Raw genomic sequence first — 26721 nt, 5'->3', positions numbered from 1 at the left:
TCGATCTCCTGACCTCGTGATCCACCCACCTCGGCCTCCCAAAGTGCTGGGATTACAGGCTTGAGCCACCGCGCCCGGCCAACAATTTTTTTAAGATAACGTGAACAGCTCCTTGGTAAATATATTTACACCATTTATTTGCTTAGCAAATCCCTTTTCATAGACAGCATGGGTAAATATCGGCCCTATCATTTCAAGGCTGATCTTTCATCACACATTCCATTACAAATTCTAAAATTAGTAGGGTTCAAATTCAGGTCTCAGTGACTTATAGAAACAATCCAGGTTCTGATGTGTCACACACCTATGAGGTACAAATCAGGCTCATGAGAAAACAAATTCCAGATCAGTACAACATAAGGTAGGAGAGGCTAACAATCTTACTCCCACCTGGAGAGACCAGACAATGTCATACTTGTTTTCCAGGAGAAGACAAACAGAAACAGACACAGACACACACACAACAGACAACACACAGAGACACATACACACACACACCCTGGGCCAGAAAAATGCTGATCTAGCCATTCTGTGGATGTTTCCAATTTCTAATACATATTAATGACTGCTCTCTCCCTTTCAATGTGGGCATTATTTCCTATTGGATATGTTTAGCCAGCAACAGCTTAAACACATAGACTATGCCTAGTTAGAAATCACTGTCCTCCACAGGGCAACACTTACTTGAAAAGCCTGTAAAATGACCCCAGGACACTTGGAGGGAGGGCAGAAAAAAACATGTTCACATGTTCATTTTTCTAGCTCAAATCCAACCAGGCTCTGAAAGTTCCCCTTGAAAGAAAAGCCTTCCACCATCTCTTGCAAATGCTTTCTTTTTTGGGGGGGGGGGGGACGGAGTCTTGCTCTGTCGCCCAGGCTGGAGTGCAGTGACCAGATCTTGGCTTACTGCAAGCTCCACCTCCCGGGTTTACGCCATTCTCCTGCCTCAGCCTCCGGAGTAGCTGGGACTACAGGTGCACGCCACCTCGCCTGGCTAGTTTTTTTGTATTTTTAGTAGAGACGGGGTTTCACCGGGTTAGCCAGAATGGTCTCGATCTCCTGACCTCGTGATCCGCCCGTCTCGGCCTCCCAAAGTGCTGGGATTACAGGCTTGAGCCACCGCGCCCGGCCGCAAATGCTTTCTAAACAACACATAAGACTTTCCAGAGCAAAGGAGACTTTTCCAAACTCTGTAACTGTTTGATTTTGGGGAAGAAGACACACATCTTGACTTTGCACTCCTTTATGCACAACCAAGTTCAAATTGCTCAAATCTCCCACACCCTTGGAGGGCTGGTATTTATTTCCAACCCTTTCCCAGGTAGCTGTGCAATGTCAGCGATGAGCTACTGAAAAATCGCCTGCTGTTAACAACACTGTTGCTATTCACTTATTAATTTCATGCCCATATTATATTTTTCCTGAAACAAATTTCCCTATTGTTCCCTCTCTGCTTCTAGGATCCCATTACCCAATCCCCAACAGGTAAGAATAAAACAGAGCCCAGTTGGAGACACGCAACCACCTCAGGCCCTTGTAACCCTGTCGGACTTAGTTATAGTTCTTCTGTGATTTCAGATATACCCTAAAATATAAGCATTGATGGTGCTTGGTCTTAGTAGTCAAATTGTTTTTAAGTCTTGCAAACACAGTCTTCTCACAATCAATCCTTTGTAATGGGTTTTTAAATGTCCCTTCAATAATATTATTCCAGTGCTCTCTTCTGAGACTACCATATGGACCAAAATATTTAAAGCAACCAAGCAACACCTAGGAAAACACAAAACGTCATTTTTCTTCCTGCCCCATCTCTACCCCTGCTGTTTCTTTTTACCAAAGATTTTATTTTCCTTATATGGAACAAACGATTCCAATGTCCTCATATAGCACTGACATACAGACGAGGTATTGACCTGTAGCTTTTAAAATCCCAAATTGCAGGTTTTGTTTGGACGAGTCTAAGGCCATGGCTTGAAAGAAGAAAAAGGGAAGTATCTCCTCAAGGGTAAGGAGAATCTTTTCCCAAACTACCCAGAGAACTCTTCAAAGACTGTTGCCTGTTTTGCCTTAAAGACTCAAAGAGGGGAGGGTGAAAAAGTCTGCTGTGCCAAGAAGGATGGCTCACAAGCTCATTTGAGGAACTGAGAGGCTTTACTCCAGTCAGTAATACAACCCTTTCTTCCCACACACACACACACACACACAAAATGATGTAAAGCATGCTCATTTGTCAGACATTTCGCAAAGCTGACCTTGCCGGTGGCACTGGGACTTGAACTTGCAGCTGAAGAGATGAGAATAAGTCGAATATTAACACCTCATATGTGTTCCTTTCCCTTCTTATTAAAAGCCGAGATTATGATTAACCCATCAAGATGGCACTGAAGAAATATAATATGGAGTACAAGGGAGGTCAATGGAATCCCTCACGCTGGAAGCTTTCAGCATCCAGAAAGTCGAGCTGGTACAAAATGAGTAAGTATTTCCACAGTCCTTCCCAAGAGGTGGACATGGAGGTCATCTTGACAGAGGTGAAATACACCTCTCCTCAGCCTAACCGTGTCATAGCAAGACTGAAATGGAGACTCATCACCACTCAGATCAAACAGTACTTTGATAGGAACCAAACTTCCAGTTGTTTTTTTTTTTTTCTTCTGAATCAGTGGTTCTCATCTTTGGCTGCAGGTCTGAATAATCACTAGTATGGTTGTTAAATAATACAGGCGCCTGCATTCTACTTTGTAAGGTTCAGATGGAATATCACTGCAGTGGGGCCTCTGTGTATTTAGTGCAAAAACTCCCCAGGGAGAGAATAAAGTAACCACTATTTTATGGATGCCTTTTTCTATTGCTACCAAAACAAAGGCCCTTTAAACCATTCCATAGTCTTTTCTTTTCCTTGCTCATAAAATAGACTATGTTATTGTAGAGTTGCCTACATAGCAATACATCCATAGATTTACTGAAATAACCATTCATTGGAAGTGGGACAGGAAGAAGGAAGACAGAGAAAAGTACAGGAAAAACCATATTAAAATGATATCATCAGGTTTCACTCCAGTGGGTAAGTGCTCATTATTGATGAAAATAAGTTTGCTAGTGGGTAACTTTAAGACTTAATGGTTGATATCACACCCATAAACATATACACACACACACACACACTGTCAAATTACTTTTGCCACTTCCCTCTCCCTAAAAATACGCTCTTGCAGGGAATAATAGCATACGTAATTCATCAGGAAACAGAACTCTTCCCCATTCTTTATGACTTGAGGTTACAAATCCCACTTACCCAGTACTTTTTCTAAATTTAGTAGTCATTTGTTTAAAAAAAAAAAGTAGTAAATAACTAAATAAAACATAAATGAAATAGAGATAAAATAGTGTGCTCTATGACTGACCCATGAAAATTAAAATAATCCATAATTCTAATCTTTAAAAAAGCAACATTAAGGCCTAACTCATTATTAGTTCATGGTACTTATTATAGTAGGCTCTAACCACATGTGGCTATTGAGCACTTGAAATGTGGCTAGGGTCACATGTTAAAATGATAATATTTTGAATATATTGGGTTGAATAAAATGTGTTAGTAAAACTAATTTCTTCTGTTTCCTTTTACTTTTTTCAGCGCAGTTTTATAACATGCAAAATTACATGTGTGGCTCTATTTAGCTATGATAAGCCTTGCCTACCCTCTAGTGTCAGAAAGTAGGCAATGCAGGCAAATCATTTTTCAAACTCATCTGTGTAAGTACATTTCTGCCAGCAAAGTACAAATAGCCGCTTGTATATACAATTTTATCATTTTCACAAATATGATCTCAAATTTAAGCTTTAGAGAGACTCCTGTAGTAGATGTTATATGCCCCACTCCATTAGTATTTTTGAAATTACCTGGTTTCTTGTAGAAAATTAGAGCTAAAACAGTCCATCCAGTCAAGAGTATTTGCAGGGTTCCTATAAATTTCAGTCATTATAGGGGACAGCAAACATGGGCCCAAACTTGAATGCAACAATCACTCTTCAAAAAATTTACCCTAAGTTAAAAATAACATAAACCATCAAAACACAAAATCACAACATGCATATTTTGCATAAGCATTTATAACAGGAAAAAAAAACCAGAAAACCTAAATTTCCATAAATTTGAACAGTACAGAACCTCTACAAAATAGATAACATTCAAGAGAAGAAGACAGGTCTAAATAAAGATAATTAGCCTTTGAGCACACACTAAGCAAACACAGTTCTCAGCATTTCCCAGGTATTAATTGATACCTTATTATAACTCTGAGGTTTACTTTTTATTATTTTTATTATTCTCATTTTACATAGAAAGAGGCTGAGTCCAAAGAGGTTTCATAACTTGCCCAAGAATGAAAGAAGAACTGAAGCAAACCTGAAGCTTATGCTGCTTCCTGTATCATGAGTAATTAAATCTTTCTTCTCAGGCCAGGCACAGTGGCTCAGGCCTGTAATCCCAGCACTTTGGGAGGCCGAGGTGAGTGGATCACTTGAGGTCAGGAGTTCGAGACCAGCCTGGATAACATGGTGAAAGACCATCTCTACTAAAAATACAAAAATTAGCTGGGCGTTGTGGCAGGCGCCTATAATCCCAGCTACTCAGGAGGCTGAGGCAGGAGAATTGCTTGAATCTGGGAGGCAGAGGTTGCAGTGAGCTGAGATTGCACCACTGCACTCCAGCCTAAGTGACAGAGGGAGACGCCATCTCAAAAAAATTAATTGATTAATTAAAGTAAAATAAAATCTTTTGTCTCTGACCCAAGCATCTCATGCCTTCTGCCCAGCATCCAGCTAACCTACTAGCTTGTGAGGACAGTAAAAGCTCAGACCCTTCACAATTCTTGACATCTAACTACTTCCCAATCAGTGAGACATCCTCTCTACAGCAGATTTAGCTCAAGGCGAGCAAATAAAACGGCTCTCAACACCCTTCTGGGTCACTCTGTTCCCAGCTTGTTGAAGCCTTTCTCTCCTTCTTAAGTTTGAGCTGAAACCGCAGTCTTCATAAAGCGACTTTCTTTGCCCCAGTCAGCTTTCTAGAACAATGAAAAAACAAACCTTTTTCTCTTATACATGAGAAAGCTTCAAACCCTGAAGGCTCTGACCACACCGTCTTCAGCCATTCCTGGAATGCAAACCTTTCCACACTCATTGTAGATATGCCTCCAAATGTGAAAATAGCTGCCATTTATGGAATGTTGACTATGTGCTAATCCCCTCACCTACTTTTCCTTATTCAGTTATCCCAATAACTCCAAATAAAAAATGCATGGATATCATTCCATTTTTACAGATGATGAAACAGGTTCAGAGAGGTTAAGTGGCCTGGATAAGGCCACACAGCCAAGATGTACCAGAACCAGAATTACGTTTGACTTTAGACCCCTCAACATTTGATTTCCTCTCCTGCCTCATTTCCAGGTGTGCCCCAGTTTTTCCAGGGACCTTATGCCAACTGATTACATTGGCATAAAGTGACATTAAATAGTCATCAAGCACCACAGCATTTTGTGGAATTGAAATAGTGTAGTCCGGGTCATGTTCAAAGTTCTCTAGGGAAATGGAACTATTAAAGTGAACGTATAAATCAATAGCACCCAAGTTCCCAACTCCAGCTCCATCAGAAAATTAGCTATGATTCCATCTTTAAAGGACAAAAATCTGGATTTTTGAAGTCTCCTAGTATTCCCAGCAATAAATCTTAAAGTTGTAAGGTGCTTTGTGTCCCAACCACTCGTGTCTACATCAGATGAAATTTCTAGGAAGATCCCTAAATCATTAATTCCACAGGAGTCAAGTTTCCGAAACTTCCTTCCAGATGGCATCTTTCCGCTGCACAAAACATATTTGCTGCCCCCTTGTGGGGAAGTGATGCACTGCTTACAGCCAAAAAAAAAAAGAGGAACAAAAGGACAAATTGCTGGATGAAGAAATAACACGAGTTAGCCCTGGCTTCCTTTCAAAAGAAATGAACCTGCCAATTGGCCCCTTCACCTTTTCTACAGCTTGAAACTACACAGTCCTATATGTGTATGTGATCTCCTGCTCAATTATGATGGAAAATAGACTTTAAAAACAACAAAAGCCGTTTTTTGTGTTTTTTAGACGCTTAGAAATACTACCTCCAGACTCTGTGGAAATGTATTAATGCCATTTGTCTTCAAGAAAGAGTCTCACCAATCAACCTGTGAAAATTAGGTGGGTTTTTATTTTTTATTTTTTTTAATGCTTAAACGAAAATTAAATCTTTGATACACACCTAACATAACACCCCATCTCCCAAAACTGGGGGGAGATTCCCACCTTCTTCCGTGTCTCTTAGCCAGGCAGGTGGAGATAGGGTTGTAGGATACCTCTTTGTTTACACGCAGCAATCAACATCCACTCTTCTAATCCAAGCCATAAAAAGCATCCAGCTTCTAACTAGGGTTTCCTAGAGCCACCATTTATTTAATTGGCCAGCACTAACCATGAAGCCCATGGGACAGTGCTGGGAGCCTTTCTGGACACTCAGACACAGCCTTCTGCAGGTAACGCTCTGCAACTTGCTCCCACTGTCAGACTTCCGTGTAAAACACCCACAGCAGAGTGAAAATCTGACCAGAGTTTCTCAGGATCTCAGTGCACTGCCCCAATTAATTCTGGTGATCCAGAGTTCTCCATCAGCTGAGCACTAAATTGAGACAAAAATGCCACATGGACATTGCAAGGATCCTGGACTTTCATTCCCTGAAGATCATTAAAGAAAATTTATAACATGAATGAGAGTGGGTGGTAATCCCACTGAAATGCTTCACCTGTCAACTAATCTGACTCCTAAACTCCACTCAAGAAAAGAGATAAGATTGAGACCTCGAACACTATCCTTACGAACAAACTCATAAAAATAGGTACAGCACAATAACCAACTAGCTGTGGACACTTCACAGCAGCCAAATGGTATTGATTTTATGCTGATTTGCTGAAACTGCAGTCATTATTTTTCTCATCTTCTTGGAACTGTCACTTGAGGAGGGAAAATTGAGTTGTGTGAGATTTTAAAAATTATCTTGAGCCTTAAATTATGACTAACCTTAAAATATCAGAATAAAGTGGAAAGTATAACATGTCATATATTTGGTGGTAAGAATATCTCATGAACTTTCCATACACAAGACCTTTGGAGAGAGAATTTATAATTCTGACCCATACGTGATTTAGGGTTCAGGCATTACTCTTTTCCAAAGAAGTCAAAACATTTCTGGCACTGCCATGCCTCAGATTACCAAAGCTGAGAGAGTAAATTAATTGACAACAAGTCCATTGACAAATATGAACTATTCAGGAAAACACAATTCACTGGGGAGTTTCCACTGTGTTACTTTAAATGTTGATGTAAGAAAGAAAGGACAAACACAAAAAAACACACAGACTGATCTGTAGCTGATGGTTTTGATCTCGCCTTTAGAAATCAGCAATGCAGAGATATGAGTTGCACTAGAAGTTATCAGAATGACTGCCTCTAAATCTTTAGACAACACCTATTTTAAGTCCCTTATGAAAGTTACCACAGCTTTTTCTCTTTTCTGTCTTCCTTTAAAAAAAAAAAAAAAATCATGTAGCATATTTTCTCCACATATCTCAAAAAGATCTTAAATTATCTGACTGTTCCCTTCACTAAAGCCTGATAAGTGTTAGTTGAAGTTTATCATAAAGATGTTCTACTTCTAAGGAAGCTGCAGGAGTGGGTGGATGGATGGATGGATGGATGGACAGATGGACTGACATGTACACACACACACACACACACACATACACGCCAACCACACAAATTGCTGCTGGTTTTCTGGGATTCCTTGAGAAAAAGTGCTATAAAAATAAAAGTGTGCCCAAGAAAACAAAAGTTTTTAAAAGCCTGAAAAATATTTTTAAAGGACTATTTAAGCACTAAACTATTAAACTGTGTTACTCCGCCATATTTCATGCTTCTTCTAGTTATTTACACACCATCAGAAGCTCGCATCAGTTACCTGTGTCTAATATGTGGACTCTGACGTTTCGAGGGGTTGTATTAATTTATCTCAGCAGTGCATAATGAGCTTAAAGGGCTTACCTGCATGTCCCCGGAGGTGCTGGCTTGAGGCGGACATCAGCTTACAGCACACCATTAACACGTAGGCTAGAAAGAGCCAGTGCGACAGCAACACTGACTTAGCACAGACTCTCATCCTGGAGGAAAAGCAGGGCTGGAGTCAGTGAGGGCTGAGGAAGGCCAGGTTCCCTGGCAAGCACCATCCTAGGAAAGCGGGAGAAAGCAGGGGCACATCTCTGGAGCTGGAATTCCTTCCTCCCAGGAAAACAGAAGACCAATCAAACCTTATTCGCACTGAGCATTAAGTAAATTTTCAATAAAAACTTTTCATAAGTAAGAGTTTTCCGAGTTAGCCCTATGCATCAGTGAGAAGCTAATTTATGAATCAAGCTGTTGCTTGAGTTATCCTAATAGAGCATGAGGATTTTATTCTATTGTATACCATGAGATGTAAAAGCAACACACGTAGAGCTAGATCCAAATAAAAGACATATGATTTCTGGATCTGAAAGAATCTATGGAGATTTTGCACATGTGGTCCAAGAACTTTCTCCTGGTTTCTCTGACCGTACACTAAGGCTTTCTGGTCTGGAAGACTGGGTTCACAGCTGATTAAACCAATCTCAACTCCGCCTTTGGAGAGGAGTATGGGCAAATACGGGTGAATATAAAATAAATTTAACTTCATATGACGGACAGTATCAAAAGAGTTGCTCAAAGACAATTCAGTTCACGTTATGGTTGCAGGGTCTATTCTAAAACAAAAGAGTAAAAAAAGGAAGATATCAAAAACATTATTCCCAGCTGCCTAATTCTCTGCCCTTTTATAACATCATAAGGGAATTCAGTAGATAGAACTTGATTAACTTTGTTTGCTTTTTTTAAATTAACTTTTCAAGCAAAAGTCACTGCATTTGGCATCTGAAATCAGGTTCTTCCTCACACATGCCTCATGGCATCTTATTACCACAATGGATCAAAGAAACCCCCGTTTAATATATGCAAATGTATACAAACTTATGGGCCGACAATAAAAACATGGCACCTGAGTTTGGCTTCTTGCCTGAGTCACACTATAGGCGAGACTCCTAAGGAAGTCCTCTAAGGAAGCATCTCCAGCTGCCAGCAACCTAGCAGTGCCTCTACCAAAGTCCCAGTTCCCTGCTCCAGGAAAACACATCAAAGCCTCGGAAGAACTGAATGCCCACACCATACTCCGAGGCACACGCATGTTCTGCTGCCAACCTTCTCTCCCCGTGACCTCTCACAACTCAGTCAAATAGATCTTGTTAAAGGGTGTATTGCTTATTGATTTGAGATTTGGTCTGCTTTTTAAGCAGCCAAGACAATCGTCTTTGAAGAACTTGGTGTTAAAGGTAGCAAAAAGCATTGGCTTCCTTTTGCCCTTTTAAACTGTTTCAAAATGGTTTTAAATGTCTATGTTGGGTAATTTGCAATGCAGCAATAGAAAATTAATCCTTCATTTATGTGATGCTTTGAAATTTTCCCTTTTGGGGCCACTAATTATGACAAATTGGAAGCCAGGCTATCTGATCCAGCCTGCAAATGTGTTTTGTTTGATCTGTGCTTTTAAAAAAAAAAAGTGAATTGGTTGCCAACACATAAAATGTCCAGATTGCACATCAGAATCCAGATTCTCTTGAAAAATCATTCCTGGCATCCCTGGGCTCACATTTCCGCATGAGAATAACAGGCTGGGGTGGTCACAGCTGCCCCTAGACGGGTCTCCACAGTCTCTCCCAGCAGTCAGTACCTTGGGCCCAGCCAGCCCGACTCATTTACATATGGCCATTTGAACTTCTGATCCTTGGGTAAGAGGAATAAGCTTTTGTAACAAAGAGATTGATAGCTGATACTGGGATAATAAACTGAAATTTTAGAACATTATGTGTGAGACAGAGTGTTCTATTACAAAAAAACAAAAATCATCAAATACGGGAATTTGAGCCTCTGGACTTCCTCCAAATTATGTGATTGACAATAGCATCTAGAACTCATGTAAGATCCACATATTATTTTCTTTGCCACCTTTCAAGCTGCTTCTAGAGTTTCTGTCCCCTTCACATGCGTACACTGAGGTGGGAGAGATGGAAGGCATGCTTTGAGAAACCAAAGGCCCTTCGAAGCAGAGAGGCTCCATGTTTCTGTGTAAGTTTAGAATGTCAGCAATGTATAAAGCAAATTACCAAACTTAGAAGTTTAAAACAACAATCTATAGCCATACTACCCTCAACCTACCTGATCTCAGAAGCAAAGCAGGGTCGGGCCTAGTTAGTGCTTGGACAGGAGCAGTTTGAAACAACACCCATATATTATCTCATGGTTTGTGTAAGTCAGGAGTCTGGCATGTTCTGGCTGGGTCTTCTGCTCAGAAACTCACAGGCTAAAATCAAGGTGTCAGCTGGGTGTGTCCTCATCTGGAGGCTCAACTGGGGAAGGATCACTTCCAAGTGCCCTCAGGTTGCTGGCCAAAGCCATTTTCTTGGGACTCTCTATATTCCCTGTATTCTTGCTATCAACCAGGAACTGCTCTCAAGCCCTTCACATCTTTGCCACATGGCCCCTGCATGAGCTCCTTCATGGTTTGAATCTCTTCCTCCAGGAAAGGCTCAGTCTCATTTTAGGGCTTATCTGATTAGGTCAATCCCACCCAGGATAATCTCTCCTTTGATTAACTAAATTCAGTGTATGTGGAACCTTAAAAACACCTGTGAAATCCCTTCATCTATGCCTTACAGGTGTAATTTAATAAAAGATGTGACTCTCGTCATAACCACAATGCCACCCACACTCAAAGGAAAGCAATTAAAATATTTAAAATAATATCCCACTGTTGGCAATAATTGAATGAAATATATTTAAATCAAAGAGAAAGGGTTTCACTTGATAAAACCATAAATTGATAGATAATTTGATCATGTGTGTCAAGCATTTACAATCCAACAGATCACTTATAGGATTTAACCCTAAAGAAATAACCAGCAACGTATGGGACTTTTTTTATTGTTTATACTATTGAAAATGATCTGGCCATGCATGGAGGCTCTTGCCTATAATCCCAGCACACTGGGAGACTAGTGGAAGGATTGCTTGAAGCCAGGAATTCAAGGCAGGGGTGAGCTATGATTGTACCACCACACTCCAGCCTGAGCAAAGAGGGAGACTCTGTCTCAAAAAAAGAAGGCAGGAAGGCAGGAAAGCAGGGAGGCAGGAAGGCAGGAAGGGAAAGACAAAACAAAATGATCCAAATGATCCAAATGTTTAACAGTATGAGACTGGTTAAACAAATTATGACACAGCCATGAGATGGGATGTTCTTCAGTAATGAAAGTGATATAAAATGAAAAAGAAACAAAAGTTTATTTTAAATATATGAATTCTATGACAGCCTGGGCCTGTTTTGCCTTCAGATCCATTCTTCCCTCTTCCCCTGTATTGAGGGCTGGCGGGCCCTCTAGGCTGCATTTCCCAGGCTCCCAGGTCAGCTGGTTACTGGCTGGGTTCAGTCAAGGAAAGGCAACAGCTGGAACCCAGAGAATAGGAAAAGAGATAGGCCAGGACATCTCTCCCTGCCTTCTCTGTCTTTGGCAGGATCTGTGGAGTGGCCATTTCTCCACATGGCTCCAGTTCTGCCAGAAGGGCCCACTGTGGTTCTAGCTTCCACTCTAGTTTCCTCCTTCTAGGCACTGCTTCCTCATGGACTAACTGCTTCCATGGTCCCCAGCCAGGGGATGGCACTGGCTTCCTGTGTATCTTCTGCCCAGTTTCCCTGACTCTCCCATCGTATGTATAACCAGTCTCCTGAATTCACTTCCCACTGGACAAAAATGTGAAGTTGGAGATAATGCATTCCCAAGACATGCAATTTACCCAAGCTCATGGAGCAGTGAAAAAGTCAGCAGAATAGTTTGTTTTTCTGGTTGGATTTCAACAACAAATGCCTTAAATCAAAAGTCTCAAGGGCAGACATTCCAATCCTGGGCAATGATCCCTAATCTACCTTCTTCTTATGTGGACAATTCTATGTAACGAGTTGCTGGGTGAGTAACAATAAGTTCCCAGTCCCTAAAACAAGTATTCACTTAACAGTAGCTCAACAACCACTCCCCCAGAGAAATGCCAGGTCACAGTGGTAGGGGTGGGGTCAGAAAGCTATTCAGCAACAGATTTGTATTTCCTCATCTTTTCCCCTACTGAATAAACCAAAGTACTATTTTGCAAACTGAAATAATTTTCATTTCACAGACGAAAGCTAAAATGAAAAGATCAACATTTCCCCCAAATTCCCAAAAAGTCTATGTAAAAGCAGGCTTCTAAAAAGGATCATCAACTCCAGGATACTCACTTTTGCTAAATTCTCAATACTTTGTAAAGATATCATGTCCAGGTAAATGTTAAAATAATCTTACCTTGGGGACCTCATAAGATTTGGTTCTAGTCAAACACAATTATTCCAGGATGTATTTCAGAGTGACTCCAAATTCCCATCTGTAGCTAGAACCAATCATTTCTGCCGTTCCAAAAAATTATCATAGCTCAGAAGACCTATGTTAAAAAGGCCAAAAAAAAAGAATCAATTAGCATTTTAATATTAAAACGAAACTAATTTCCAGTAGCAAAATAATGGTTTTTAACCATGACACCTGCAGTTTCAGGCAAGTGGCAGACAGCCAAACATATCCATAGTTGTGAGGTGTCCTAATATTAGGGAGGAAAAGATACAGAATTCTACAGTCATTAACTAGCCACATATTAGTTAACATGATATAGTTTTAAAGAACTTCCTGCAGCAGGAAGGGTATTCAAAACTTAACAAAGGGCCCCAAATCATTTGAAATGGACAAATTTCACTCTCCCATTTCATTGACCATCGGGCAAAAATGGAAGTTGGAGATAATGCATTCCCAAGACACGCAATTTGCCCAAGCCCATAGGGCAGTGGAAAAGCCAGCAAAAAGATCTGAATTCTTAGATTTGTGTGACATAAGCCTGAAGACGATGCTAGAATATCTACAAGTTTGCTTTTTGAAAGAATGTTAATAGAACACCAAGAGAAAAAGTGTTTCCAATATAATCCACAATATCAAAATATAAAGAACACTTGTGAATACTATAATTGACATTCCCTCAACGCACAAACCTAAAAGGATTTTTCTACTTAGTGAACACATTTGTAAAAGGAGTCAGATGATCCTAAAGCAAAGACATCTTAAGAAAAAAATAGAACATGAAACGATACCATTTGTAATGATGCTAAGTTAAATACATCCCTCCCAGTAGTGGAGATCAGAGAAAAATAACGATATGCATTAATAAATATTCAAGTTGCAAATATAACATAAAAATGATTTTTGAAATGCCGTCTTATTACTTTAGAATCCTGTAGAACCAATTAAGAATCCACCACCAAGCACAACTGAGATTTTTCTCTTGGATAACCCAAAGACAATTCCACAAGTTTGATTAAAGAACACTTTCGGTAATAAATTTAAAGACTCGCCACTTTGGGGCTGCATATAGGAGAGTACGGGCCTTGAGTAATTAGTTCAACAAGAGGGAAATGGCTTTAAATAACTGTATAAATATGAGTTGCTCAGAAAAAAAAAAAAAAAAACTTGAAAATGTTCATCTCCCAGATCCTCCAACTTTATTAAGTATGTTTGTCCTTATGTCCACCCAAGGGCATGATGTGACCTTCTGCTATCAGAAAGAACTACACAATATAATTTATCAGAACCCATCATAATGAGCTCCCCACATATTGGAAACCAAAATGACCTTTCCTGGCTAATATTTATCTTATTTTCTTCATACAAAAGGAACCACTGGGTATTCTTTTTTCAATTCATTATAAAGATAGATCCATCAGTGGAAAGTAATGCAATCTAATAGTTCTTATGCCAGACAAGAAGCCAGGAGTTTAATTTTAGGCTGAGCAGTAACTCATTCAGTCATATTTTCCCAGAGTGTACCTGAGGCACTTACTTGAAAGAATTAACTCTTTCTTGTCATGTCTTAGTCTGTTTTCTGCTGCTATAACAGAACAGAAATTGAGTAATTTACAAAGACATTTATTTCTCACAGTTCTAGAGGCTGGGAAGTCCAAGGCACAATGGCAATTAAATTTCAACATGAGTTTTGGAGGAGACATTCAAGTCATAACATTCCACTTCTGGCCTCCCAAAACTCATGTTCTTCTCACATATAAAGTGTATTCATTCCATCTCAATAGCCCAAAAGCATCAATTCAAAAGCCCAATGTCCAGAGTTCCATCTAAATCAGATATGAAACTCAAGATTCATCCCACCTCAAATGCCCTCCAGCTGTGAGCCTATAAAATCAAAACAAGTTATCTACTTCCAAAACACAATGATGGAATAGGCATAAAATAGACACTCCCATTCCAAAAGGGAGAAATAGGAAAAGGAAAGAAGTAACTCATTCCCAGTATGTCCAAAACCCAATAGGTAAAACAACATTAAATCTTAAAGCTGGAGAATAATGTCCTTTGGCTCTGTATGTCCTGCATCCTGGACATGCTACAGCAGGAATTAGGTTACCAACACCACAAGCAGCCCTGCCCCTGTGGCTTTGCTGGACCCCATCCACTCAGCAGCTCTCTTGGGTTGGGGTCTTGTGCCTGCAGCTCTCCCAGGCTGGAGTTGTACACTGGCAGCTCTACATTTTGGGAGTCTCTGAGGTAGCCTCACTCCCATGGTTCCACCTAAGGACTGCCCCCTAGTACATGCTCTCTGTGGTGGGTCCTCCCTTGTAACAAGTTGTAACAAGTTTCTGCCAGGACCCCAGACTGTCTGATATATCCTTTGGAATCTATGTGGAGGTGACTGTGGCCCCAAGGCTCACGCACTCTGTACTTCCACAGGATCAGCACCACGTGGATGCCATCAAGGCATACCACTTGTGAGTTCTGAAGCTCTGGCACTAGCTATATCTGGGTCTGCTTGAGGGGTGCTGCATTGGAATTTGGGGAGAATTCCAAGGCTGCACAGGGTATTAAGTGCTGAGGTCCCACAGGTAGGTACCCCTCTTGAAATCTTGCCCTCCAGGTGCTAGCTTGCCTGAAAGATCTCTGAAATACCATCAGCGTAATTCTCTCATTGTCTTTAACAGCACCTGGCTCCATTCTAGCTGTATCAATCTCTTTAGCAAATGGTTGCCTGACCACACCCTTAGTATTCTCTCGCAAATATGCTGTTTTATTCTTCACGTGGACAGGCAGAGAGTCTTCCAAATCTTTCTGTTCTGCTTCCCCTTTAATTGTAAATTCTGTCTTTAAATAATGTCTCTATTCACTCATTTTACTGTAAGCACCCAAAAGAAGCCATGCAGCACCTTGAACACTCTCCTGCCACATATCTAGATCATTGCTCTTAAATTCCATCTTCTAATGGAATCTTCTAAAACCCTAGTGTATGGACACAATTCAGCCAAATTCTTACCATATTAAAACAAGGATTGCCTTTACTCTGGTTTCCAATACCATCTTTCTCATTTCTGCCTGAGACTTCATCAGAATGGCCCTTACCATCCATATTTCTAACACTCTGATCACAACCCCTTAAGTGATCTCTAAGAAGTCTCAGACTTCTCCTACAGCTATTCTCTTCTGAGCCCTCACCAGAGCCACCCTTAACACTCCATTCACAGCAAGACAGTTTTTCAGCATTTACTTCAAAACTGTTCCAGCCTCTACCCCCTACCCAACTCCAAAGCTGCTTCCACATTTTCAATATTTGTTATAGCAATAACCCCACTCTCTGTACCAATTTTTGCCTTAGTCTGTTTTCTGCTGCTATAACAGAATACCTGAAACTGAAACAGAATACCTTTTACAAAATCTATTTCTCATAGTTCCAGAACTGGGAAGTCTAATATCAAGGTGCCAGCATCTGGTGAGGGCCTTCTTGCTACATTATCCCACGGCAGAAGATGGAAGGGGAAGAGTGCTCAAGAGAGCAAGAAAGGGCTGAACTCGCTTGTATAACAATCCACTCTCACAATAAGGAACACAGCCCCCGAGATAATGTCATTAATCTATTCATGAGGGTGGAGGCCTCATGACCTAATCTACCTCTTAATGATCCTACCTCTTAATACCATCTCAATGACAATTAAATTTCAACATGAGTTTTGGAGGGGACATTTAAACCAATCTGTGTCACTTCTAACCTTCAGTACATTCAAGATCAATAACTTTGTGCATGGCACCAAAAGAAAGCATTTACTTGCAATCATTTTATTCCTCTGTTGTTCCCAACTATAACACAGTCCTTTCTATCACTCTGCTTCAAAAGTCATTTGTTTTTAAAGAGTCTCAGTGTTCTCAATGATGAAAGACATTGCCCATATCTAGACTAAGAATATTTTTTTAGAACATGTCTGGTCATGCTCAGAATGAACTAAAAAGATGGTGGATACTGGGCTGCATTTTTCATCTTCTGCCTGATGTGTGGGTATTATGTGGAGACAGTCACTGATTTACTACAAAAGAGCAGAAAGCCTATTTATGTCTCCTGGCACCAAGAAACTTTGAGGTTCTGAGGCAGGAGAGACTATTCTTCAGATGTTTAATTTATTTCCATGTTACACAAGAAAGAATTCTACCTACACTTATTTCTTATCAAGGAAAATAGAGAGGCTGTGCCTTCCTCTTCTCTTGATCTACTTGCCTCCATTATTGGTGGGGTGAATTCCCTCAGAGAACTATTCTTTCAGAATACAGTCTGAAGACTGTAGATTCACTTGTAGATGAGCACCTTCACTTGTAGATGAGCACCTTCAGAATACCTCTCCTGTCCACTATACCCACCTCACTCCACTTGAGAATCTGCAGGGCATCACATTTCCCCCATCTTTTCACTCTAAAACTCTGCGATGATGAAATACCAGTTCCTCTTAAAACTGAAAGACACACTGACCTTAAACCTGGATCTAACCATGAGGAAAATCAGATGAACTCAAATTTGAGAAACATCCTGCAACATAATTTCTCTGCTTTCTTAAATAGTATCAAGGTCATGAAAGACAAAAAAAAAAAAATTTAAATAAACATGAAAATTGTCTCAAATAAAGGCAAGAAACATGGCAACCAAATGCAGCTGTAATCTTACATTGGATCTTGGACCAGGAAAAAATAGCCACTCTCAGAATGAACTGTATGCCCACACAAAAACAAGGACACATATACGTAGCCATAAAGGACATTATTGAGAAAATCAACAGTACCTGAATATAGCCTGTAGATTGCATTACTGTGTTCTATCAACATTAAATTTCCTGATTTTAATCTTCATACTGTAATTAAGAAAGAAAATGCCCTTGTTATTAAATACACCTTGAAATATTTAAGAATAAAAAGGAAAATGCCTCCTATTTATTTTCCAATGACTTTAAGAAAACATGGGAGGGAAGAAGGCAAGAGGAAAGAGAGAGAGAAGAGCAGGATAGAGGGAATGAAGAAGAGAGAGGGAATGAATGGATGCAAAAACAAGCAAAAGGTAAGCAGCTGGGTGAATCGGGGTACAAGGTATATGGGAATTCTTTGTACTATTCTATGAACTTTTCATTAAATTGGAAATGATACCAAATTAAGACATTACATACATACTTAAAAGGCTTCCGTTAACAAATACACTAAAATGATTGAGAGCTTATTGCCAGTTCTAAACAATGAGGAGAGTGAAAGTTTGAATGTTCTGGTTGATTCAACTCTCTGAGCATTCACCCAAGCCTCCAGAGAAGGTTTATTTGCTTTTACTTTAAGAACACTTACATAGCGCCTGCCAGGAACCATGCACTTGTTAGTCATTTTAAAATACAAACTCACTTTCAAAGAAGGATTTCTTTACATCACGATATGGCATAGGTAGAAGTGGCTTGTCCAAGCTCACTTAGCTAGTAAGTGGCTGAGCTAAGATTCTAATTTATGCTGTCTGGTACCAAGGTACCTACAGTTTCAGTTCTAGTAAAAGCATTTCTAAAAAATATCAGTCCCTTTTCATGCTTTAGTAAACAGGAGGGAAATAAATCTGTCTTTCTTCAGGACTTGAAGACATTGGTCATCAATCTGACATTAAAAATTCTGTCTGTGGCTGAATTTGTGTAGACAATTGGACTGAATTTGTTAGCAGATGCTGGGATTGTGCCTATGATGGTTTACATTAATGCCGAAATAAATATTGCCTCATCTCTGAAAAGCTAGTGAAAAACAGTGGCACAGGCTTCTGATTTGCTACTGATTTATTAAAGGTTAACTAATGTCATTTCCCAAATTAAGACCAAGTATGCAAGAATTACATACAGCTTGAGTGCCTTCGCCACCATTTTTTTTAAGCAGATGGAAAACAGCTGCACTTCTGGATAGGATTCTCTAAAACGTTTCAGTGAAGATATACCAGAGCCAGAACATCATACACGAAGGCTAAATTACTTCAGTTGATTTCTATGAAGGAATTCAGCACCAAAACATTACAAACAGATTTTTGTCTGTGCATCCACTCAAACTCATCTCCTAACATGTTCAAATTCAAAAGCATTTACAACAATACACAGCAAAACAGAATCTGCTTAATAACAAAAACAGCCCAAGTGCTACTAAACCACACTGCCCTTTCCCACCTGCCCACTCACCAGGGAAGTCTCCAAGCGCATCTTGCATCACCTCCAGAGTGAGGAGGTTTGGATAATTAGCTATTTCCAGACTCACCATCAGTTCATCTCTGACCTCCCGGGCTGAGATCTACTAGGATAACCTGGTGCCTTCTGTACTCAGCCCCTTGGGTATTGGGGCACTAGTAGGAATAATTTTTTCAGCTAATGATGTAAGAGGTGACACCCTAAAGAGTTTAGACATTGTGGTAAATCATTTTTCCACACTAATTTCCACCCAGACAGAAGATGATGGAAGTGGGAAATATTTCAGAAATCAGCAATCTGGGTTTGGGGAGTAACCAGAGGGTTTTATGAGTGGAAGGGTAGGGATGGGGGGAGACTATCCCACCAAGTGATGTCTTTCCATTCTCATAATCAATAGAAATGTCAAAGCAGAACTTGCCTACATAAAACCATTCATCATTTCTCCAGACAGAAATGAGGAAAGATGTTTCCATTTCCAGTTGCTTAAATAACACAATCACATTGAATTGTCTTTAGAAATCTGCAAACAGCTTTTCCACCAAAACATGCACAATGAAATGTAACTTCTCTCTTGACAAATATATCCTGAAATAAGGCAGGTATTAATGATCTTCTTACATTAAAGAGTGTGCTGATGAAGGTAAATGTACTTAATAGTTTATGTGAATATATTTCAAGCACTGATACATGGCAGAACTTCCGCTGAGCTATCATTTATAATTATCACATATGCGGAATTACTTTTGTAATTTAGAGAATATTCATTGTCATATGTTAAAGCAGACATGTTTTTCCACCAATATTTGGTATACATCTGACATAAATTGCTTTTTATTGCTTGCTTAAAAACATCAGTGAAGAATTTACTACTGAACCATTTTACAACATGCTAAAGCATGTTGTAAATGAGCCATTAAAGACAATAACTGTCTATTAAATACTAAAGAATTTTATAAATGGCATTTTAATTTCAAGTGTTACCAATACCATCTCATCTAAATTAGGTGGTAGAGAGTTGTTTCAGAAGAGTGAGAAGCTTGGAGGGGGGTAGATGATGAGAAATCAGTTAATGGGTACAATGTACATTAATCAGGTGATGGATACTCTAAAAGCCCTGCCTCGACCACTACACAGTCTACACATGTAACAAAACTGAACATGTGCCCATAAATATGTACAAAGAAATAAGATTCTTCTCCCATTTTTAAAAAGGTCTCTTCTAGTCACAGATGATTTAAATAAATAGACATGTTATGTTTATCTAAGGTTTACACTCTGTCATTTTAAGAACTGAGAAATTCCTTAAAATCACAGCATCTTCAGGTGAGTGCACTGATACATTCCTTCCTAATGGATATATGGTCAAACCACGCATTTCGTTAATGAGAAAAACTCTAGTCTTCAAGTGATCGTGAAGTAAAAAGTACAAAAGCAATCACTGCTAAGTAATACTGGATAATTGAGATCCGGTATACATAAAACTGAAAACTTAGCTGGCAAGTTACATAAAATCAAATGCGCTCACCAAAACCAGCAGTACCAGCATGGCTCCATAGCTTGTTGTCCAAATGAAATTGCCCAGGTCTCGGGCTGAACAAATGTAAACGGTAATGACAGTTTAGCCATAAATCTCTCAAGGCCCAATTATCCTTACTGCAGAGGGTTTATTTCTTTTAATTAAACCAGTTTTTAATTGGAAATTTTCCTCTCATTTCTCATTTTTCAAATATTCAAAACAGATTGTCTAAGGATTTTATTTAACATAATCAACAGCCAACACAAATTTTGGAGACTATCTACAAGTTGCCAAGTAGTTGAATTTTATCTGAAAAGTTTTTACATGATAGGATCTAACTTCTACATAAAAAATATTTGTAAACATTAACTCATGGGTCCTCTAATACTATCATCATTACTATGGGCAGGTGGGAGTCTATTTACTTATAACCAGAACATAAAGTTCTTGAGGGGAGGATAATGTCTTATTTCTCTTCTACCCCAACTGCTAGTATAACACCTTGCATACCGTGGAAATTAAATATGTTTTGTTAATAAACGAATAAATGTAAGCCCCCCGTTTCACTCCCAAATGAATGGACATTTAACCTCTATGCTTCCCAAATTCCTCATCTGTAAACAAATACAGTTTAACTGGATGACCTCCAAGGTGCCTTCCAGCTGTAACAATAACTCGCAGACCATTTTAGGAAAAGTACAGTGTGATTTAGCTACTGTTAACAAACAGCTCACAGATCTATATAAAGAGTAAACTCAGCCATGAGTGGATTACATGGCAAGACAAAGCCCATCGCAGACAATATTGGCCGTTCTAATCTATTAGTGGGATAAAGGCTTCTTAAAAGCTTAATCTAAACCTGTATTACATTTCAACCTTAAAATCATCTTTTGTTTGACAATGGTGCCCTCCTGTGGGCAAAACAAGGAAATATTTTGACCATGTTAACTGGTTTACAATATGAATGTTTTTATTATAATTACACCTTTAAATTTTTAATAAAGCCGTATTTATAAATAGAATGCAAACTATCCTTAAACATAAGATATAATTTAAGTAACACTATCACACTAAATAGTATTACCAAAAGAAAAAGTTAAATCAAAATATACTAACCGCTTCTAAAAGAAATGGTAATTATTTCTATGGAATACTGCACATAATAAACGCAGGCTTAATGAGATTCAGTATTTGTTGGTTCTTCCCTTTTTTTTTTTTTTTTTTTTTTTGAGACAGAGTCTCACTCTGTCACCCAGGCTGGAGTACAGTGGTACAATCAGGGGTCACTGCATCCTTCATCTCTGGGACTCATGTGATCCTCCCACCTCAGCTTCCCGGGTAGCTGGGATGATAGGCGCACATCTCCATGCCTGGTTCATTTTTTGTATTTTTAGTAGAGACGGGGTTTTGCCATGTTCCCCAGGCTGGTCTCAAACTCCTGGGTTCAAGCGATCCTCCTGCCTCGGCCTCCCAAAGTACTGGCCTGAGCCACCACGCCTGGCCCTGTTACTTCTATAACACAAGTCTATGCTATGAACTATCAAAGGTCCTAAGCTATTTAAAGATGTTCAAACACCCAGCCTGTGTGTACTGAAAGCAGACGCAGCACTGGCATTATTCTGGGACATGCTGGGGGAAATTAAGAAGACTGATTCTTGTCAATTCAAGACAAATCTAACTGAAAAAGACAAAACACACAAGGAGCAGCCAACAGACTAGGCCATTCAATATTTTGCCGTGTGTTTTAGCATAATGAAAAGAAAGACTTTAACCATGTGGAAAAGGGTAAGATCACTGGGGACTGCTGTAATCCAGGAAACCTTCCTGGAAGAGGCAAAGGCACAGAACAGTAAAAGAAAAGATGGAAAGGAGTAAAGAGAAGTTTGAGGGTGTTTTTTGGTTTTTTTGTTTTTTTTGAGACAGAGTTTCACTCTTGTTTGCCCAGGCTGGAGTGCAATGGCATGGTCTCTGCTTACTGCAACATCCACCTCCCAGGTTCAAGCAATTCTCCTGCCTCATCCTCCCAAGTAGCTGGGATTACAGGCATGCACCACCATGCTGGGCTAATTTTTGTGGGGTTTTTGTTTTGTTTTTGTTTTTGAGATGGAGTCTCACTATCGCCCAGGCTAGAGTGCAGTAGCACAATCTGGGCTCACTGCAACCTCCGCCTCCCAGGTTCAAGCAATTCTCCTGCCTCAGCCTCCCAAGTAGCTGGGATTACAGGCACCCCTCACCACGCCTGGCTAATTTTTGTATTTTTAGTAGAGGAAGGGTTTCACCACGTTGGCCAGGCTGGTCTCAAACTCCTGACCTCAGGTGATCTGCCTGCCTCGGCCTCCAAAAGTGCTGGGATTACAGGCGTGAGCCACCACGCCCAGCCTTAATTTTTGTACTTTTAGTAGAGACGAGGTTTCACCATGTTGGCCAGGCTGGTTGCAAACTCCTGACCTCAAGTGATCCACCTACCTCGGCCTCCCAAAGTGCTCACGGGATTACAAGTGTGAGCCACCGTGCCCAGCTGTTTTTGGTTTTGTTTGTTGTTCTTTTTGACGGAAAAGGTCTATATATGTGTGTGGGTTTGTTTTGTTTTGTTTCGATTTGATTACGTGGGGGGAGGGGAAGAGCCACTAAAGGCTCTACTCATGTAGAGAAAAGAGGAGAGGAGCTACAGTGGGGAGGGGAATTAGCTATCCACAGGAAGTTAGAAGAGCCAGCGCAGCCTCCATGCTCTATTTCTGCATTCAGTGGGTCAACTCTGCATGATTCATTCAACGAGAATTTTTTTTTTTTATCAACTCTCTGTGCCAGAGCCTGTGCTGGGTACCGGACACTGAGGGTAGACAAGGTCCCCAGTGTCCTGGAGCTTGCATTATAGCGTCGGGGGACAAACAGGTAAACAAGCATAAATAAGGTAACTGTGGACTGAGAGAAGCATTACAGAGAAAACAAAAGTGAACAATGTGATAGAGACTAGCTGAACTCGGAGGAAAAGAGGTTAGCTACTTGGACTGGGTGTTCAGGGATGGCCTGGCCTCACTGAGAAGGTGACTGTGACATCATGGTGAATTACATAATGTGACCTTCCAAGGGAAGCATATTCCAGGTAAAGAGACAGCACAAAAGGCCTGAAGCTAAAATAAGCTTGGTGTGTTCAGGAGCGGAGAGGTAGCTAGGGTGGCCAGAGGGGAGTAAGCAAGGCAAAGAGAGGTAGGAGGTAATGTTAGGTAGCAGGTGACAGAGAGGTATCTGGGGACAGACCAGGCAGAAGCTTGTAGGCTATAGTGTACCATTAGAATTTTATTCCAAATGTGGTATGAGAGTTTTAAGCAGGAGAGAAACAGGAGATGGTTTAGGTTTTCACAAGAGCCGTCCAGCTGCTGGGTAAAGAATGTCCTGATGTGGGGGCAGGATCAGAAACAAGGAGTCTACTGCAGCCATCCAAGCAAGAGATGGTGATGGCTTGGAGCAGGATGGTGACAACAGAGCCCAAGAAAAACTGATCATCCAAGGCCAAACGTAGCACCAAGCACACAACAGGTTCTCAACAAATCTGTGAATGAATGAGTGCTTAAGTGAGTCAGTGAGCAAAACATTATCATCAGTCTTGCAACATGCCATTGGTTTTTCACCTCTCTCTAGAGCTGGTGTCTGTCTCACGGGTAAATACAACAAATACTGACACAGATGGCCTGAAGAGAAGAAAAAGTGGCAAAACACCTTATTGACTGCTTGTTCGCAGACTAAGGTTTTGACGAGAAGTACAAGGGAATGAATTTGGCCAGCTATCTGGAGAGTAGGGTACCAATGAAGCCCAGGCCTCTAAATGGGGTCCTCTCACATCCCCGCTGGGTATCTCAGATACTCCATATGGGAGCAAACTACCGAACTACCTATCAAGTCCAAGTTTCAATAATACTAGTTTTTATCTTATGGACACTGTATTTCATACAACCTGTTGTTTTTGTTTTGATTAAGACAAAGTCTCAGTCTGTCACCCAGGCTGGAGTGCAGTGGCATGATCTCAGCTCACTGCAACCTCCACCCAGTTTTAAGTGATTCTCCTGCCTCAGCCTCCTGGGTAGGTGGGACTACAGGCACATACCACCATGCCTGGCTAATTTTTGTATTTTAGTAGAGACAGGGTTTTGTCATGTTAGCCAGGCTGGTCTCGAACTCATGACCTCAAGTGATCCTCCTGCCTTGGCCTCCCAAAGTGCTGGGATTACAGGCGTGAGCCACCACGCCTGGCCTAATCTACTGTTTTTTACTCTTCACTTTGGCTACTAGGAAGCTGAGAGCCAAATTTATAGTTCATCTTCAGTAAGTGAACAGGACCTTTCGCTATGTCTTTTATATGCTAATCTTACGCTTAATTTTGCATATCCTTATTTTTGGCCAGGCTCGGTGGCTCATGCCTGTAATCCCAGCACTTTAGGAAGCCGAGGAGGGCAAATCACCTGAGGTCAGGAGTTCGAGACCAGCCTGACCAACATGGTGCAACCCTGTCTCTACTAAAAATACAAAAATTGGCCAGGCATGGTGGTGCATGCCTGTAATCCCATCTACCTGGGAGGCTGAGGCAGAAGAATTGCTTGAACCCAGGAGGCAGAGGTTGCAGTGAGCTGAGATCATGCCATTGCACTCCATTCTGGGCAACAAGAGCAAAACTCCGTCTCACACAAAAAAACTTTTTCCCTTTACTCTCATTTCAATGTTATTCTTAAAGGCGCTCTCAAATCTGTTTTGATGAAGACATACACAAATGACTATATCAACAAGACACCATACACTATAACAGGTCCAAAGTTCAGATTGTCCTAAGAGTCTCTTCACTGACTCTCCTTTTCTCTACCCATCCTACTTGCCAGAACAGAACTCAAAATTTCCCCCTTGACATGGTTACCTCAGGTGAAAGCATTCTTTCCAAATGAAAACTGTTACCCAGACTGTACATCAAAGGAAGTCCCAGGCAACAGATCACACCAGGATTCATTGACCGATTTCCTGGTAGATAGCAAGGTTGTGAGGGAATGGGACAAAGGACTGGTCAGGTTTGGTTTAAGGTAAATAGGAATGGGAGGAACAAGGTCCAGGACATGTGGCACAGGGAAGTGAGTGCAGTCAGGAGAGCTGGAGAAGGACAAGGTGAAAAGCAGGTGAGATGGGAAGGGACCCCAAGGAGACACATTTTACAGCTTGAGCAAAAGTCAGTCTTGACCAGCAGTGATTCAGAACCAGTCGCTTCATCTGAAATTAAAATCTACATGTTATGTGTGATCCAAGAATCCGGAAAAGTGTTCACAGACCCTAGAAAATATTGAAAGGCATATCTGACTGTTTTGCCTTCATGTTTAAGTCAAGGGAAGAGAATCAAAAAATCTGTTATGATAATGATCTAGCATATGTGGGCCAGGCCCTGTGGCTCGTGCCTATAATCCCAGCACTTTGGGAGGCCAAGGTGGGTGGATCACCTGAGGTCAGGAGACCAGCCTGGCCAACATAGTGAAAACCCATCTCTACTAAAAATACAAAATTAGCCAGGCATAGTGGCATGCGCCTATAGTCCCAGCTACTAGGGAAGCCGAGGCAGGAGAATGGCTTGAACCTGGGAGGCGGAGGTTGCAGCAAGCCGAGATCGCGCCACTGCACTCAAACCTGGGTGACAGAATGAGACTCCATCTCAAAAAAATAAAAAATAAAAAATAATTTAGCAGATGTGTACTCTGGGTCAAATACTGGACCAATCAAGCACTTTATATTTCATCTTGTTGAATCCTTAGAATAACCCTCTAAGGAAGTCTGTTTTGTTTTGTTTACATCTCTGTTTAACAGGGGAGAAAATAAGTACGTCCACTTACTTACCCAAGTATACAATATAGGTGGTAAACTCAGGATTCCAAACTAGGCTGGGAGATTCCACTACCTGGGAAGAAAAGGTAGTGTCGACCAGAAAAAAGCTTGAGAAAACAAGAGGGGGAATTGAAGTAGGTAGTAAGTGGTCAGCCAAGACCTTCTGAAGACTGAAGTTTGACACTACAGAAAGCCCAACTCAGAATATTTCTCGGGTTGAGGATGCAGTTGTTAAAGACGGAGTCTTCCCAACACTAGCCATAGTTGTGTAAGAAATACATCACATAAATTTCAGCCACATATCTACTTTTCCATGTGTAAACTTTATGAAATAAATGAAATACCTTTAAAATATTTCCAATGAAAATTTAGCATCCAAACTGAGAGGCTAAGTGTAAAATACACACCAAATCTTAAAGCCTTAGTAGAAAAAAGAACTACCTCATTAATAATTTTTAATATTCCATGTAGAAATATTATTTTAGATATAGCCAGCTAAATAACATATAATATGAAAATTAAGCATAAAATTCAGGCACACTGGTATAACCAAAAGTGGTTTTCCACAGACAAAAA

The 26721-nt window shown here is 40.4% G+C and overlaps 1 protein-coding gene across 2 annotated transcripts in view; it reads right to left on the bottom strand.

Annotated features, from left to right (window-relative positions):
- Window positions 1-26721, bottom strand: part of FAM19A4 (family with sequence similarity 19 (chemokine (C-C motif)-like), member A4) — a 208312-nt gene that overhangs the window by 148680 nt on the left and 32911 nt on the right. For both annotated transcript variants that reach the window (XM_011947165.1, XM_011947166.1), the window contains exons 2-3: window positions 12532-12667; window positions 8123-8238 (exon numbers count right to left, since the gene is read on the bottom strand). In XM_011947165.1, coding sequence (XP_011802555.1) covers window positions 8123-8238; window positions 12532-12545 — 130 coding nt within the window. In that variant the 5' untranslated portion in view covers window positions 12546-12667. The remainder of the gene's footprint in view (window positions 1-8122; window positions 8239-12531; window positions 12668-26721) is intronic.

This window comes from Colobus angolensis, unplaced genomic scaffold, assembly GCF_000951035.1.
Source record: "Colobus angolensis palliatus isolate OR3802 unplaced genomic scaffold, Cang.pa_1.0 Scaffold26, whole genome shotgun sequence".
Taxonomy (NCBI): Eukaryota; Metazoa; Chordata; class Mammalia; order Primates; family Cercopithecidae; genus Colobus; species Colobus angolensis.
Note: the sequence above shows the minus strand (reverse complement) of the source record. Positions and strands in the feature narration are given on the sequence as shown.